Source organism: Neophocaena asiaeorientalis, unplaced genomic scaffold (assembly GCF_003031525.2).
Source record: "Neophocaena asiaeorientalis asiaeorientalis breed wild unplaced genomic scaffold, Neophocaena_asiaeorientalis_V1.1 scaffold684, whole genome shotgun sequence".
NCBI lineage: Eukaryota > Metazoa > Chordata > Mammalia > Artiodactyla > Phocoenidae > Neophocaena > Neophocaena asiaeorientalis.
The window spans coordinates 3,314,386-3,332,316 of record NW_020174048.1 but is presented as its reverse complement, the minus strand read 5'-3'; the positions used below and the strand labels follow the sequence as shown (position 1 = coordinate 3,332,316).

The 17,931-nt window shown below is 39.9% G+C and overlaps 1 protein-coding gene across 1 annotated transcript in view; it reads right to left on the bottom strand.

The window, feature by feature from the left end:
- The window catches only part of NALF1 (NALCN channel auxiliary factor 1), a 569,714-nt gene extending 558,642 nt beyond the window's left edge, over positions 1 to 11,072 (bottom strand). The window contains exon 1 of the mRNA XM_024754030.1: positions 10,108 to 11,072. Coding sequence (XP_024609798.1) covers positions 10,108 to 10,998 — 891 coding nt within the window. The 5' untranslated portion in view covers positions 10,999 to 11,072. The remainder of the gene's footprint in view (positions 1 to 10,107) is intronic.
- Positions 11,073 to 17,931: the final 6,859 nt, after the last annotated feature.

Here is a 17,931-nt window from a genome sequence, read left to right as displayed (position 1 = left end):
GAATGTAGATGTAATAAAACTGAGAATTTTACCGTGCAGAATGCAAAGTCTGCTTATAAAACTCTCGTAAATAAGTGGTCTTTACCAGAAAACTTATGTGAGATCTCAAGTGAAGCAATTTTACTGATTTTCCCATGGCTTCTGTTTTAATGAAATGCTACCATTTATTGGGCACCATCAAGCCCTAGGTTAGGTACTTTAATCTGCATGGGAGTCTCTTGATTTCTCCCCATAACTACCTTACTAAAGAGATGCTAGAATCCCTATTTTCAGTTGGATGATGTCATATAACTAATAAGTGATGAAATTTGGAGTTGAACACAGTTTTCCTCAATACTTCTTTTAAGCATTTTACTATACTTCTCTATTAAAATTAATTTCTATTTTTTTAAGTTAATTTCTATTTTTAGAACTTTCTATCAAACATATCAATATTTTTTAAGAAAACGTATAATAAGATAGCCATATTTAATTCCAGGGACTCTCTAAATATGTCATTGAACCCCAGAGCAGCACATTCCTAAAGAAAGTAGTTTGCAGTAACACACATGATATAATTATTTATGATCTCATATTTACAGCCAGTAAATATGAAAATGAATATTCTACTTTATTTAAGCATATTCAAGATAATAATTGTGCTTATTGTCTGAAATCCTGAAATTAAAGCATTGTTCCTATTTAAAATATAAGCAACAAAACAAAGGATCTTAGATGCACAGCACAATGTACAAGATAAAACCTCCCTCCTCCCCAAGAGTAAGCAACAGATCAGAGCCTATTATCTCTTCTTTGGGATCTGGTGCCTTCACTAATTTTTTTCTCAAAGTGGTACTTTCAATATCATACTCCCATCTGGGTCCTAGATGAAAAGCTACAAAGATACTAATGTTTATCTCATCATAAAATATTTATTTCTTTAAACTCTCATCTTCCCACCTATTTCTTTTTCTTTTTCTTTTCACTGCTGAACTTAATGAAGAATAGTTTGGACTAGTTCTTATTTCCTCAACTCCAACTCATTCCTTAATCCATCACAATTTGACATGTCTTCCATCATTCTATGAAACTACTCTTGTAAGGTCAATAAGACTTAATTGCCAAATGCAGTGACCTATCTCTAGGCTTCATCCTATATGTTCTTTCTGCAACATAAGACACTCTTGACTGACTCTTTATCTTTCTTAAAATGCTGCCCTGTATTGTTCAGATCATCACATTCTAATGATTTTCTCTCTCCTTCCCTTCTACCTCTGCCTCTCCCCCTCCCTCCTCCATTCTCTCTTCTGTTCTCATTCCCCCATTTTCACTCTCATTTCTTGTTTTTTCAGTCTCTATTCTTGGTTCCTTTTCTGCCCAAGCCCTTTAATATTGCTCTTGCTCAGAATTCATCTTTGACATTCTCTCCAAGTAATCTGTTTTGTTAAATCATCTAATCTCTGCCCACAGCTTCCTGGATCAAACTACATGAGGCGCAGAGAGTAAACTTCACACCCAAAGGCCTACTTACATGGTATACTATCTACTGGACATCTGATGTCATTATCTCCAAAAATGGACTCCTGTTTCTTTCACCAGTCTCAATCCCAACGTGTTCTTCCTCCTGTATTTCCTATCTCATTAGATGTATCCACATCCAGAGTCTCACCTTTTATAAAGTTTTTTTTTCCCTTGCGTGTTTCTTTTTAACATCTTTATTGGAGTATAATTGCTTTACAATGGTGTGTTAGTTTCTGCTGTGTAACAAAGTGAATCAGCTATACGTATGCATACATCCCCACATCTCCACATCTCCTCCCTCTTGCATCTCCCTCCCACCCTCCCTACCCCATCCCTCTAGGTGGTCACAAAGCAGCAAGCTGATCTCCCTGTGCTATGCGGCTGCTTCCCACTAGCTATCTATTTTACATGTGGTAGTGTATATATGTCCATGCCACTCTCTCACTTCGTCCCAGCTTACCCTTCCCCCTCCCCGTGTCCTCAAGTCCATTCTCTACATCTGTGTTTTTATTCCTATCCTGCCCCTAGTTTCTTCAGAACCTTTTTTTTCTTCTTTTTTTAGATTCCATACGTATGTGTTAACATACAGTATTTGTTTTTCTCTTTCTGATTTACTTCACTCAGTACGATAGTCTCTAGGTCCATCCACCTCACTAAAAATAACTCAATTTCATTTCTTTTTATGGCTGAGTAATATTCAAATCCTTCCTCTACATAGTAACTGGTAAATTTGAACTCAGAAAAGTCTCTTGAATCTTGCTTTCTGCTCCACTTCCATAGCCATCATAGTCATTTAGAATTTTCTGTCCATCATGGTAGCCACTAGCCACATGGGGCTATTTAAATTAAGACTAATTGAAATTAAGCATAATTTAAAATTTAGTTTCTGACATCACTTCACCCTCCTCCAACCTATCGTCATATTGCTGCCAGGGCTAAGTTTTGAGAAAAACAAACCATCCCAAGTAAATCACTTGATTAAAATTCCTCTCTGATATTTTATCACACAGAGAATGAAGTTCAGAAAGACTTGGCACGGGATACATGGTTCTTCACAACTGAGCACGACCATCTTTCCAAGGTATTTCCTACAGCCCTTGCCATATACCTTACTCAACGTATGAGTGGAACTATGTCCCCCAAAATTCATACGCTGAAGCCTTGACCCTCAATGTGACTATATTTTGAGATAAGGCTTATAAGAAGCTAATAAAGGTTAGATAAATGTTAAGATTCCTAAGTGTTATAGATGTCAGGCAATGTGTACACAATTCTCAACTAATAAACTCAACATCTTTTAAAACAATATGGTAGAAATTGGACTGTTTAAAATTTATAAACAGAAAGTGATTGTATCTTATCTAAGATGAGTTCAGTGTAGGAACTACCACAGATTCCAAAGTTCACTTCCTTCCCTTCAAAGCTGTGTATTTATCCTTTCTCTGCTCCACTCTAAAAAGGAAAGCAGAAGTCTAAGTGCTCTGCTGATCATCATGCCATTTATTCATATTCATATCTCCCTCTTAAGACTTGCAATGATGAACCAGGAATTCCTGGCCATTCATTCCAGCTGTCTAGGGCTCCAAAATTTCTGTCATCTTAGCTTTCTGTATCATCTATAAAATGTTTTTAGTGATAAATTAAAAATAAAAAGAAGTATATATGGTGAGGTTTTTAATAGGTGTTAAATCTATTTGTGGATTTATTATACTTATCTCTTCACTCTTTGGTATGATTGTAATGATCATAACGAAGGGGAAAAAGAAAATAACGATCAAGTGAGGAAGTGAACTTGATCTTTAACACTACCAGCTATTTGACCTTGGAACAGTTAACTTTATGTCCTCGCTTTACTCATCTGTAAAATATGTGATAGCACTTACCTCATAAAGATGACGTGACGATTAAATGAAATAGACTAGTTTCTGACTTCTAATAAACTCTAAAGCTTGTTAGCTACTACTGAAGCTCGTTCCAGCACTTAAATTTCTGAGTGATTCAACTCACTTTCTGAGAAAACATTAATAACACATTGTCATGATCATCCATTTAAATCTTAGTTCAGTTTTCTTTTCAAAGAAACTAAGTCAGTGATAGTTCAGTAGGAAAGAGACTGATCATTCTTGATGTCAGTAGAGATGCAGAGAAGTAAGACTTCTGAACTTCGGGTTTCCCATGGGACACAGGCCCTGCAAGTGAAGCTTCCAGACACGAGGAGAGGATTCAGCCAGATGAGAGCAAGAAGGCACACTGACAGGAAGAAGAGGAGACCAAGGGGTGAAGACTCAGAGTTTTGAGCAGAGTCCAATTTCCTTCTCAAGCAGGGCAGAACAGCTGACATATAAAATCCCTAAGTATTTCCAAAGAAGTAATTATTGCATTCACCCGTCACGCACACATGTAGATACACTACTGCTGCTGCTAAGATCGATAACACTATTTAAACACATAGTAAACTTGTATTATTTGCAGGATATTTTTCTTTTTACCATCTGTGGTAACATCTACAACTTTTCTTTTTAAATAAATGACTGTGTTTAGAAACAGACTACCAAGGGAGGGGGAAAATCAACTATTACCTTTTAACATTTTAAACACCCAAGAAGTAAAATATTTTCATGCATTCTACTACAATACATAGTATAAATCATTAACTATTTATTACCAAAGAAAGGCAGATGTTAACTCTTGTTTCCAGTTTTAAAGAATCAGAGTAAATTAAAACATTTTATTACTAGAATTTCATGATTTGGATTGTAAGGTTTAATTGCTTATTAATTTAAGGTAAAACTTAAATTTAGTGTTTCACAGCATCTTGTAATCTAAACTTAAAAAAAATATGACTATGTTACAATCACTTCAAAAGAGAACAATGATAAGATCCCTCTAAAATGAATTCCTAAATTAGGTAGTATTCTGTGCCTACTTAGCAACTTGTATCTTCAAAACACTGTATGAATATCAACTAGTTATTCCAGTATGACAGAAATAAGTAAAAAAGGAAACATGGCTCATCATTACAATGTTAAAAGAAAAGTAAAAAAGGATTAGTAATTTCCTAGGTTTAACAAAGTGAACAGGTGAAGAAAGAATAAACCCGAACTGTGTGAAATACTATGAAAAGCCAAAATGTTTTCTCTTAAAACCAACCCATACTTTTGAAAAATTCTAAATTTTAGCCATTTATATAATCTAAAATTAGAGACAAAAATAAAGAGGCTGAGGCTCCTCTAATCAAATAGTTGATAAGTCTCACAGAGACAATCATCCAATTTCTGCATTCATGTGCTCAGCGTATTAGTGAAGACTAGTATAATGACAGTTCTGGCTAAAAGACAGAAAATCCACAGCCAAGAGGCCCATCCTTGACTCTGGTCCTCTATGCATCCTTCTCCTTCTCTCCATGTTCTCTCCCGGTACATTCCTTAAACTCTGCACCCAGTTGGTTCACTTCTCATCTACTTCCTCAGCCCAGTCACTACCTATTTGCTCCCCTGCCCTCTGGCTGTGTCCTACCTACTGCCTTTACCACTTAAAAAAAATTTAAGTTGCTTTATCATCAGTTGAACAAATGAGGTTATTATGTATTAATTACTGAGGCCCAGGAGCTAAAAGGTCTTTCCACTTTGCTTGGCACTCAACTAGAACAGTGGTTCTCAACCTGGGCTGCACATCACCAGGGAAACTGGAAAATCCCAAGCTCATGACACAAGCCAGACCAATGAAATCAGAATCTCCTGGGGCTGGGGGTGTCTTCAAAGATTCCCAGGATATTCTAATGTGACCCCAAGGACCACTGATCTAGAGTAAATGTTTACTGATATCGAAGAAACATCTTTTCAGTGTAAATCAGTAGAAAGCATACAACAACATGATTGGAGCCTAGTCAATGTGAGGTCAACTTAGAAGATTAAGATTAAAAAGGAAATTGGGAATTGAAATGAAAGCAATAGGTCAGATAATTCAAACCAAAATAGTACTGTGTTTCAAACAGTTATCTGTATATTTGTTCTTTTATATTCAATCTAGTGTGAAAATATATCTTAATGGATTATAATTTATTTGTGGGGGAGCATGAGACTGAGAAAATTATTTGATTTCCTTTCCTCCATATTTTAATTCACCTTGCATATGCAGACACCAATCTCATCTAATTAAAGTGATTAAAACCAAGGTATAACAGCAATTATTAAAACTTTGTGGTTATGCCCTATATAGCTACTAATTTGACCCAGTTACAAGTCCAAAGTTAAAAAAGAATAATCATTCTTTGGTCTATAAAGCAACAGCATATAATATTAAGATAAAATTTGATAAAAATAGAATAAAATTAAGATAAAAATAAAACACATATCATAAATCAGTAGTTATATATGGAGCAAAAATATGAAAATGAAAATCTGGGTTATAAAAACAGTTATGAAAGTGGCTTTGATACTATAAATGGCCTTATTAATGGTTAATGTGATCATCTGAAGGTTAGACTGTTTGATTTTACAGAGAAGCAATTCAACTATAAAAATATGATTTAAAAATAACACAGTGGTATAATATAAAAGAGATCTATTTGCAGACATATTCCACACTCTGGACAGTGTCATAATATGTACAATAGCACTTAATCAAGTAAGAGCAAAATAATATTTTAGATTCAATATTTAAGTGGAAAGAATTGTTAGATATTTTATTTCCTTATAAAAACTATTTTTAAGAATCTATAGTATATGACATCAAAATAAATAAGGACTTAAAAATGCCTTTTTTTTAACTTGCATATTATGTAATCCAAATTCTATGTCCTCAAACTGGTTAATGTTTCTGAGTCATTTCTGCAAACAATACAGAAAGCCCTGAGTATCACGATTGTTATATATGCCGAACACTGGCAGAGTATTCTTTTAGTCATTGTCTGTTAAATAAAAATAGGCAATATAATTTGCTTTAATACAAAATTATAATATAAAAATGTAAGAATGCATACATTCTTGATAGTATAAAGATTAAAATCTATTCGGAGAGAACTAAAATACAGATGATGCAGTGATTTATGTTAGAATCTAATCTCACACCCACTTTCCCTGACCATCTGTCTTAAGGAATAGTAAGTCAATAAAACTATCATTAACAAAAGTTTAACTGTAACATAGAAGTTTATATTCCCTACATATCCCAGTTTTGTAATATGTAATTTCAAGAATGCTTAGGAGGTAAAGAATGGCATATTTAAGAAAATATATTTAAGCAAAAATTCAGGCATGTTAATTACATATGTAATTCTGTAGCTTAGAATAGTGTATTTTTTAATATTACCAGCCAATTTGAAGATTTTCAGATTCTTATTGTATGTCAAAAACATTAGTTTGAATAACACTGCAAAATCCACAGAAGAATTACTGTCAAATTTTTGCAACTTGATTTATGTAATATAGCAGCTTGAATGCTATAGTCTAAATGATACATGCAGAAGTTCTTGTTCTTTATTTTACTATAAGTTACTTCCCTGATAAAAGTGTATATTTACTTTAAAAATTAAACCAGCTATTTCTATGAATATTAAAAGATATTCTTGGGTGCAAATGATTTCTATTATATGTTGCAAACAAAGGTTCGCTAAAGAAAATCCAAGCTATATTCGATCTCCAACTACTATGGGCCCAAGACAATATGATTGGATTAGATCAATATTAAGGTGTTTTTTGTTTTGTTTTGTTTTGTTTTCAGTATAATGGGCCAAAAGCCCTTTAAATCAAGTTAAATAAAAATTAAATTTAATCCATTTTCATTTTATATGTATATGGAATGTGGCATTTTTTTAATGGGGGAGATTATAAAACTAGAGGGTAATAACATGACCTAACTTTTAAAAGTCAGAAATCACTGTATTAATCATTTAATTATATATAACAAAGTTAATATATTGCTCCTCAAATATGGATTCTGCTAATTTGTATAGCTAATATTATTGCATATATTCTCCTGTCTATAAATTTATAAATACACTAATAAACTATTAAATTGGATTTTTTCATGAATATATTACCAATTCCAGATATATAACGCATTTACTTTCAATGTGGAAAATTCTGCACAGACTGTATATCTTGAACACTGCTCCTGAAGACAGTCATCATTTCATAATTATAAGTATGTTTGAAATAAGTAAAAATGTTCAGAAAGAAACTCAGACACATTCTTCAAAGACTACAAGTAGCATTCTAAGCCATGTGTAATATACTTGGTATGTGGATGTGTTTGTGGTTTTGCAGAATCATAAAGAAGCTGTATATTAAGCTCAGGAGCTAATCAACAGATTTGTGAGTTATCAACCAAGAACACCTAACACTGCCCCCCTCCAACCCCCCGGCACCTAAAATCTGAAGCTGTGTGAGAACAGTTATCGTGGAATAAATGTTTCAAGTGTTTCCAGCTGACAAACAACCAACCAAGAAATAGTTACAAGGCATCACAAGTAATATATCCTGTGTTGTGGAGATGAAAAACTCAAATGTCTGTGTTTACTTTTCAGTGTGAAGAAATGTTTCTAAAAAGGAGTTCAGATTTTTATAATATGCCTTTGTGTATACAGCTAACAACTACTACTTTATATGAGAACACAATCCAGAAGTAGTTCATAACATTACACATTAATTTAACCTACACTGTACCTTATAGCTATGATGATATAAGTATAAAGTTGATGATGATTTCAGGTCAAGAGGAAAATATACGTATTTTAAACTTGAATATTTAAACAAAAACATATTTGACAGACTTATTTGAAAATATGCTCTAGCATATTGGCAATGTAGACTATCATTTAAATACTGAAACTATACAAATTGGAATTACTAGAAATTTCTATGAGAGTTTACACTCAAGGAAGCAAGCAAATTCAGATTATTACAAGGGATCACTTTGAAACATAAATATATTGAAGCCTTTGCAGCCTTTTATTAGTAGTAGAATTAGCAGGCACATCGGTTTCCTTGCAATTCTGATGCAACGTATCTTGTCAAAATAAATAACTGCAATAAATACACTAGTCATTCATTATTAACTTCTACCATTAAGATTAAGTTTAATTCCCAGGCATGACTTACAGGGGTATGGTTAAGAAAAATATGTAAAAAACTTTTAAAATCCATTTATCTAATGAAGCAGCATTCTAAATTAATGTTGTATATGCAATATTATTATTTGCAAAGAAGATATGTTTCTGGTCTTAAAGAATGTTGGCAAAACAAGTTTAGTTTTAGTTTAGCTTAGTTGTCAAAAGCACAACTAATCAATCCAAACTAAAATACAGCCCTTGAACTATGTTCATTTTAAGTAGGTATCCCTTAGGCCAGCTCTCTTGTGAAAGCATCACAGAATCTTCTGATCCATACTGCCCTTGATTACGCTTTCTGGGTACAAAGCAAGTGAGGCCAAAAAGGGACATTTGCTGTCTTCCTGTGGAGAGGCTGGGGAAGTAATGAAGAGAAAGACAGAGAGAATGTGGTGTCTTATTTATTTTGAAAAGCAACACTATTTTATTGCACTCTTTAAGAAATTACCTTTGGAACAAAACATTAAGGCTTACTGAGATTCTGTCATCATTTCTTCCCTACTAAAAGGTCACTGCAGTATCTTCATCTTCAACAGAGCTCTTGAGCAAATCTCATTTCAGCACCACGGACAGCAACACGTCTACTAGGACAAGCGCCCATGGTTGCATTAGCCATTTCTTAAAAAACTTGCATACACTTCTTTGTGAATCAGCAAGGATTATAGCCATTATTATATTAATAGGAAGGAGTTAAAGGTAATATACGTTATTAATGAGTTCAGTATTTTTCATTCATAGATCAAGCATTTGCCAATTAGTACCACTGGAGAGCATCCTGAAAATTCAAGCTAATTACATAAGGTGGCTGATAAAAAATCTAACATTGATCAGTTATCACCAGATACTTAATTAAAGCTTTCTACTCATAATAAGTCTCCGATCAATAACTATACAAGTTTCTAAGAGAAAACAGGAAAGTTATGTGAGTAAATACGCTTAGGTAGGCCCGCAGACTTTCCAAATGGCCAGAACTACCCCTGTAAAACAAGTAAAACACTTTTTTAGCTCTTCCTACATAAACAGCCACAAACACTTTCTCTTGTCCCTTCGGCCAACCAGCTTAATGATGTCACAATCAGAGAGCTCATGTGTAAGGCCCATAAGCCAGACCATACATGCCTGTCTCAGACTATTCTCATTTTCGCTGCAGTCATCAGTATGCAATCCCATCCCTGTCTCCCTAACAAGCTTCACTCAAATTCCATTTAAAAAAAAAAAGGCAACAGAGTTTGAACCAACTCCATAGCACTGGCTTTATTATCTCAGAAGACCAGGGTCTTCCTGACCTTCCCAGGATCCCAGAAGAAGGCACCAGTCCACCAGCAATCCACGGGATAGTCCCAAATCAAGCAGCAAGTCAAGCTCTTATAACCACAAAAACAACGGTGAAGTAACAAAAAAACCAGAGTCCAAAAAACATTTTAATACTCTAGAAGACGCCTCAACCAAACACACACGGATATAAAAGCACAAGGATGGGGAAAATCCACTGTTCCTACCTTACAGTCCTCAGGACACGATTTCACCGAGTACTCCTCCGATTGTAAGTACTTATGGAGCACGCTTTCAAACTCTTCGTATTTCTCCTGAGCGTGGTGGTCGTAGTCTTGGTAAGCCTCGACGCACTGTCTGCAAGTGGTCATCTCACCGCCCTCCTTGAGCACCACATCCAGACTACAGTTCAAAGTGTTGGGACTGGACAACCCCGAGAACAACTCCCAAAGTGTGTAGGAATTACAAAATGAAAGGTAAAAATCCGACAAGTTCCAGAGCGGAGTTGGATGCGTGCCCCTCACCTGCTGCTCCTCCCCCGCGGCCGCCACCCCCCGACTCCAGTTCCTGGCGCACACGGCGTCCGCGCTCTCCACCGTGAAGCACTGGCCCGAGGAGGCGCCCTGGGGGTAACAGGTCTCCAGGCGCCACACGGGCTTAGCAGAGTTGCCCAGAATAAGAGCCTTGCCCCGGTTGTTTCTGCCTCGGCTACCCTTGCCGCCGCCGCCGTCTCCCGGGGAGGGGGGCAGGGTGGGGGACGAGGAGGCGGCGAGGAGTCTGTGCGCCTGGGCGGCGGGCGAGGACTCCCCCATGCTCGCCAGGAGCGCGGGCCAGGAGGGCTCCTGCCGTTGCTGCCGCTGCTGCTGCTGCTGCCGCTGCCGCTGCTGCCGCTGCTGCTGCTGCTGCTCCTTGTCCCGGGTCCGGGTCAGCTTGGCCTCGGCGCAGAACCACAAGTGATCAGAGAGCAGGACTGTGAAAAACAAGAGAGATGCCAGAGACAGTCGCCATTTCTGAGCCCTCTCTGAATCGATGAACGGTTTCTCGTTCTCCCGGGGTGCCGCCAACCAGATTTTTAACCCGTCGTCATACTGCCGACACATCCAAGCACCCCTGGTCATATTTTGGGAACGCACAGCCCTGGCCGACTCCACCGTGAGGGCTCCTGTGCCGGTGTCACCACGATATGCATTGACTTAAAGGGTTTAATTTCCTTATCCCCTCCTCCCGTTTCTTCTCTCTCCCTCTCCCTCTCCCTCTCTCCCTCTTTCTCTCTCCCTCTTCTCTCTCTCTCTCTCGTTTTGCCTACATAAATATTACCAGGCTTTGGAGGAAGATATGACTTGCTTCCGACCTAATCATCAGCCGACCCCATCCTCTGTAGAGTGGGAAACAATAATGCAGAGAGAGAGGCTGGGAGGGAGGGAGGGAGGGGGGGAGAGACAGTCGGAGGCTGGGGCTGGCGGCCGGCGGTGAGCGGAGTGCAGGAGGTGATGGTGGAGGCGGCGGAGTGGCTGGCGCTGCCCCTCTCACCCAGGCACTGTCAGGGCGCGCGTCCCCATGGCCCCGCCGAGGACAGCCCTCTCTCGCCCGCCGGGGGCATGCCGCGTCTCCGCTGCCCGCTGGCGGCGACCAGAGCGCCTCCCCAGCTCCCTCCTCTCCTCCTCCTCCTCCTGCTCCTACTTCTCGCTCTCTCTCCGCGAGTCCGGAGCCTGGGCCGCCGCCGCCGCCGGCAGGGCTCTCCCTCCCCCCCACCCCCCACCCCGCGCTCCAACTGCCGCTGCCGCCGCCGCCGCAGGTCTGCCCGCGGGCGCAGCCGCCGCCGGGCTCCGACTGCTGACGCTGCCTCCCCCGGACCTCGGGGCCGAATCGCCGGGGCTGGGCCTCCGGAGAGCCACAGTCATCTTCAGTCCCCGGCTAAGTTGCCGCCATCTTCGTCCTGGAGAAACACTTTTTTGGGGGGGAGCGCTGGGTTTTGCGTCATCTCCTCCCGCGCCGAGATGTCTCCATCCTGGCGCATTGGCACGGGGCTCAGCCGGGGCGGAGGAGGGGGGCGAGGACGCCGGGGTCCGGCGCGGGTGGGGGGGCCTGCACTGCTGCGCTCCGACTCTCGCTCTTCCCCTTCCCCCGCACACCCCTCCCCACGTTTTGGGTTTTTTCTTACTGTTATCACTGGATAAAGTCAGAATGCGGACTGCAAGGTTGAGGATGCCTGCAAATTTCTTCAGCATCTCCCGCTCCCTCTCTGACTCCGGAAAAAGTCCGAGTTGCCGGCGGGTGGTTAGAGGCTTCTAGCGGGGCGAGGGTCTGGGTGTCACCTCCTTAACTAAAGAATAGTCGACTTCAAATGAAAGGTTGGGGGCATGGGAGTGAACATGAATGGGCTGGCGGAGGTGGAGGAGGTGACATCTGATCCCTCTGCATGTGCCTCAGGATCCCTAGACAGCTAGAGATCAACAGCTTCCCGTGCATCAAATCATCTTAAATGATTTTAGTATACGGAAGGGATATGTGCGCGCATCGACATCTTTAGCTGTATATAGGACAGCGACATTTTTCATAAAGTAGAAGGAGATTAGAAGTGGCCTCATAGAGTTTTAGGAAAAACTAGTAAGACCTCGGCTATCAGGGCTCACTGCCCAGCGCAGAGTTTCGAGTTCGACACCCTGACCTCGGAGGATTCCCCCTCCAGCCTGCAGCACCCCAAGCTCCCGGGACTCCCGCTCCGAAGGCCTGCGCCCCAGCCCCCACCGAGCGGGGTTTTGCTATAGCCCAGGACTTCCACAGCAGCGGGCCATCAGGCTGCCCGGGTGGAAGCCGCGGCAACCCGAGCCTCTGGTGCCCCTTAGCGTTGGCTCTCGGAGTTCCGAGAAGGAAAAGCCTCAGTCGCTCTGGGAAAACCAGGGGTTCTCTCTACCCCGCCTCACGTGGATCAGTGCTGGGGGCAAACAGCAGTCTCGTTTTATCTGAAGACCCTGCTCACTTCGCCCCTCACTCCCACCAGCGCTGCTAGGGCAGGAGACCGTGCCGGGGCCAGCGCCTCCCCATGCGCGCGCACCCGGAGCGCAGCACTGTCCTGAGCTCTCTCTGGCTGTCGCAGAGGACAGCGGTGTTCCACCGGGCACTCACTGTGTCAACCTCCCTTCCCTGCTTTCTAATGACTGTACTATTCTGTAGGGTGCACATTCACATGGGCAGTATTAGGGTGCCATCATTCTAAGCAGCTATGTTGAGAAAACAAAAGGATGGATCATCCGTATTCACATTCCTTAAGTGTTGGCAGGAGGGAGAAGTAGATATTTTTTAAAAGGTGAGTTGCAAAAGATAATGGGCCGGATTCAACCAACCAGTCCTTTCTGCGGAATACTAAATTTTACCCATGTAAACTGTAAGTTTCTAAAAACGATATGCAGTGACCGTCAAAGCTTGGTGCAATGTGACAGCTTTTTGATCTGTGTCATGTAATGTTTTACAAGACAACCTGTATAAGTATATACCATGCTGGCACTTTGGCTTTTAATATGTTGAATTTTAGCTACATAAAAGATCTAGAAACTAAAAGATATACTTTCTATGGCAGGTTTGTCCTTACTTTATAGCACCTTTCAGTAGGCAAATTTCCATGTTGAAAATTAAACATGAAATGAAAACATTTTATCTGAGCTTTGTATAGGAAGCCAGCATAAGCTGAGGAAATAGTCTTTTCAATTCTTCTCTTTTGATAGTTTAAATTATTTTGACATTGAATACAATATTCTCTCAACCAGTGATATGGATAAAGATATCCTTTGGAAAAATCCCTATAAATTTTAGAAAGCATTTTGTTTGGTCCTCTACTTTTTTCTTAAATTTAAAACGTCAACCCTCTTAAACCAAATCAGATTTAAGTACAACATAAAGTCCGCTTGTAGACATAAGTGAATATATCAGTGTGGCATTTTCTATTGTATAAATAAAGACATGTGGAAGATAATATCAGAAGTCTTGATTTCTACTTCTCGATAAAAGACCTTGCAGAACATGAAATTGAACATATCATATTCTAAATCCTGAAATGATTCTCCCTCTCTTTTGTTTTGAACTTGTTGGCCCTCTGTGATAAAATATAGATGAAGAGTAATAATCCAAGGCCTTTCTTTCTATAAACACAGGGTGAGGATTTTTATTTAATTTAAAAAAATTTAAGGAATTTTTTTGCTTATCCGTCTATTTTTATCTGTGTCTAGAGGCAGTTGTTTAATACCTGGGTTACAGGATTTAATTTCATACTTCTTTCTCTTACCTACCTCTTCATTTTTCTTCACCCTGTTTCTTCCTAATCTAAAGATGCTGCCTGGACAGGTTTATATTTTTCTTGATCTCTACTATGCAAGATAGAAAGCTCAGAAAATCCTTGGCTAAGGAAGTCCACATGGTGTCCTTGAGTGGGGAAGCTCACACAGAAAGTTCACAGGCAGACTAGACTGAGTTTCAGAGCAAAAGATGATCTGAGCGTGACTGGCTTTTTAATGTAAGAAAGCAAAATCCGCCAGAGCCCTTCTGCTACCTCGAAGGGAGAGAGGTGGGCAAAGTGACTGTTAGGGTTCCAAGGCTGAAGTGCCTGACTGGACCCCCACTCCCCAGCTGTGCACCACCCAGCCACCACCCAACCCTGCTTCCCCCTGCCCCGTGTGCCTCTGATCCTGGCAGTTTGGACTTTCAGCTCAGGTCAGACCTGCTCTTGTTCACAGGGGTAAATAACACCCCAAGTGAACGTAAGGAAGACCTGAAGTTATGCTTCCAAGGAAAAAGTGGCAGATGTTCTACTGAAATGAATTACCATATTTGCTCTTTTTTTTTTTCCTCAAAATACATATTTCTTGTCCCAAGTCCAGCACATCACAATTCTTACTAACTCTCTTCCCCAACTGTCCACTCCATGCACATTTTCAGCTTCAAATTTCATGTCCGGTAGCCTGGAGTTGTGCTCTCTGTTGAACGCTCTCGCTACTGACAGACAGACCCATTACCTAGGGGATGGACTTTAAAGCCAAGGATCAACAGAGCTATTGCAATCAAAGCATTCACAACCACTCCAGACAGTGCTCCCCAGCATCGCCTCTACTGACACATGGGGTCAGACGCTTCTCCAGCATGGGGTGGGGCTATACTTCGCACCAGGTTCAGCCACCTCTCCGGCCTCTACTCACAGCACACCAGCAGCACACGCACCTCTCCCCAGTTTTGGCAACTACAAATGTCTCTGAGCACTGCCAAATGTCCCCTGGGAGCAAAATCACCCTCGTTGAGAATCACTGCTCTAGAAACATCTCAAAGTGGTGGTTTCTTAATTCATATCTGCATGGGAGAAGTTCTGGCATCACAGATGAACCTATAACTTCTGCTTTATATACAGGGAACTTACAATCGTCACCCAGAACCACCACCTCCTCATACATCTCTTGTTACAGAATACTTTTAAAAGACTAATATTGAAAATACTGCAACTCCCTTAACCTCTCACTCTCTTCTCTATAGAAAGTTAAGGGGATAAGTGACACTTACTTAAATCTGATTGTCAGAATTTTTCTCCATAATTCCGATAAAAATATTATTTATTAACCAGACTGTTGATTAATCAGGCAACTGTCTGTACTTTATACATAGTATATAATAAACTGAACTAAATATATGTGTATATGCTCATAAATGCAATTACTATTACATGCACATTAAATACAATATGCACATTGTAGAAAATTACAAAATGCAAACAATTTTAAAAGTCTTAAGTAATCCCAACACCCAGATATAGTCACTATTTCCATTTTGCAGTATCTCTCTAACATTTATTTTATATTATGAAACCCCTGTTTTGTGACATTTACTAAATCAGATTTCTTTTAAGGACTGAAGTAGGAAGTCTGATAGCATACGTATTCACATGTACTAGATAATAAATTTTCCCCTCAGTACTGCATTGTTAATTTTAACCAGAGACACATGAATTCTAATGGTGTCTCAAAATATTAGCATCTCTCTTTTCCCCTGAGCGTGTGATTAAATCAGAAAGAGAACCAGGAATGGGGAAAAAAAAGAAATGAACAATATATAAAATTAAAGGTGGCGCAGTGGTTGAGAGTCCGCCTGCCGATGCAGGGGACACGGGTTTGTGCCCCGGTCCGGGAGGATCCCACATGCCATGGAGCAGCTGGGCCCGTGAGCCATGGCTGCTGAGCGTGTGCGTCTGGAGCCTGTGTTCCGCAAGGGGAGAGGCCACAACAGTGAGAGGCCCGCGTACCGCAAAAAAAAAAAAAGGTTCATTACTCTCAAACAAGGGGAAGAAGCAAAGTCAGGCTCTGTTATTTTTATCTTAGTATTAGTCATATCTAGCCAAACTATGTCTCACAAGATATTTCAATGATGCTTAGTAAAAGTCTAATACACTGCAATAGCGTTTTACTAATTTTTTTTTAATAATTGGGATAATACTTTCTACAATAGCCTATAGTCAATTCTTTGTTTTTAGGTAATCTGGACCTTGCCCCCCTCTTATAGTTCCCATGAATTAGGATGTTTTAAAATAAGACAACTTTAAGGGTACACGCCCTCTGAAAGTAAACTGTCAACAACCAATCCCACTTCTGCTTGCTATGTGTTGGTCCTAGAATGAACCATGAGGAGGCTGAGATGACAGACCATGTCCAGCCTCTTGAAGCTTAGTCAAGGGGGAGAGGAAGGGATGGACTGGGCCGGCAACCACAACAGGGCGGGGAATGCTAATGGATTAGCGATTTGCGAGGCTTCAGAGGAGGAGGGATGAACTCCAATCCGATTTTGAGAGGGACCAGGATAGGAAGATACTGGGGTCATTGAGTGACATTAGGAAGGATCCTTGAAGAAGACCCCCAATGTTGAAGGACCCCAGAGCACTGGAGGACCGACGGGTGAGTGGGCTGGCCTGGAGTGTGAGGACATGTGGTGAAGCTGAAGGAAAAGACCAGAGAACAGGGCTGGACTCTCTCGTGAATGATAATGTATCATGAGCAAAGAAACTGGCTCTTCTCCTGAAGGTGGTTGGGATTCATTGAGGAAATTTAGATAGTGATTTAAAAGTTGGTTTTCACTAACATCACCGTTCACTAAAATCAAAACGAGAAATATGTGCAGGGAAGGTGTTAACCAGGTTAGTAAATACATTGCTTCTTGTTAGCTTATCAGCTCAAATGTAGCACAGTGGAAAAGAAGAGCAAATAGCTTGGCTGGTATGTAGGTTTCATTTATCAGAAAAAGTAGGCTGTGGAGTCTAGGAACTCCTACGTAGGTTTTACCTAACAGTGTGACTAACAGCACAGAGTAGCTTAATAGCACAGGCACATTTCAGAAGGCAGCTGAATAGTACCCAGTTGCAAATATATTGAGGGATCTGGTGATTAAACGTGCTTCTTACAAGAGAACATTGCAGAAATAATCTACATATATATCACAGCTCTGTGTTTACTTTTCTGGGTGTCATTTATGCTTATATCTTTCGAAGAATTCAAAGTGCTGAAGTTATTTGATTATACTTATTTTCATGAGACTGTACCTTTATTCCTATTTAAATGGCTAAATTGTTATGAATTGGAAAGGAGATATTTCTTTTACTTTGGTTCTATTTTATAAAAATAATTAAAATAACATGTTTTGTCCTCTTCTCAAAAATTTACCTTCATTCCTTAGAGTTAATTATCTACCAAATAATACCATAGAAAAGTCAAACCAAGAAGAAATATTTTTTTCTAGTGAAAACCATTACTTGAATATGCCAACTCCATAAATCAAATATATAACAATCCTGAGCTATTTTCTTTTTTCACTTTGAATGTCTTCTGGATGCACAAAAATAGGCACCTCCTCTTAGTTGTTATGACGCTGCTTATGTGCCACATGTAAGTGAAAACAGATCATGTTCTTATATACCTATTGTTCTAGAAGGGCATTTTGTGCTTTCAGAATTCACAGATAACGTGCAAATTCTTGACCAACGTATCTATATTTTTAAAAACAAATTATGGATAAAGAGCTAATGAAGA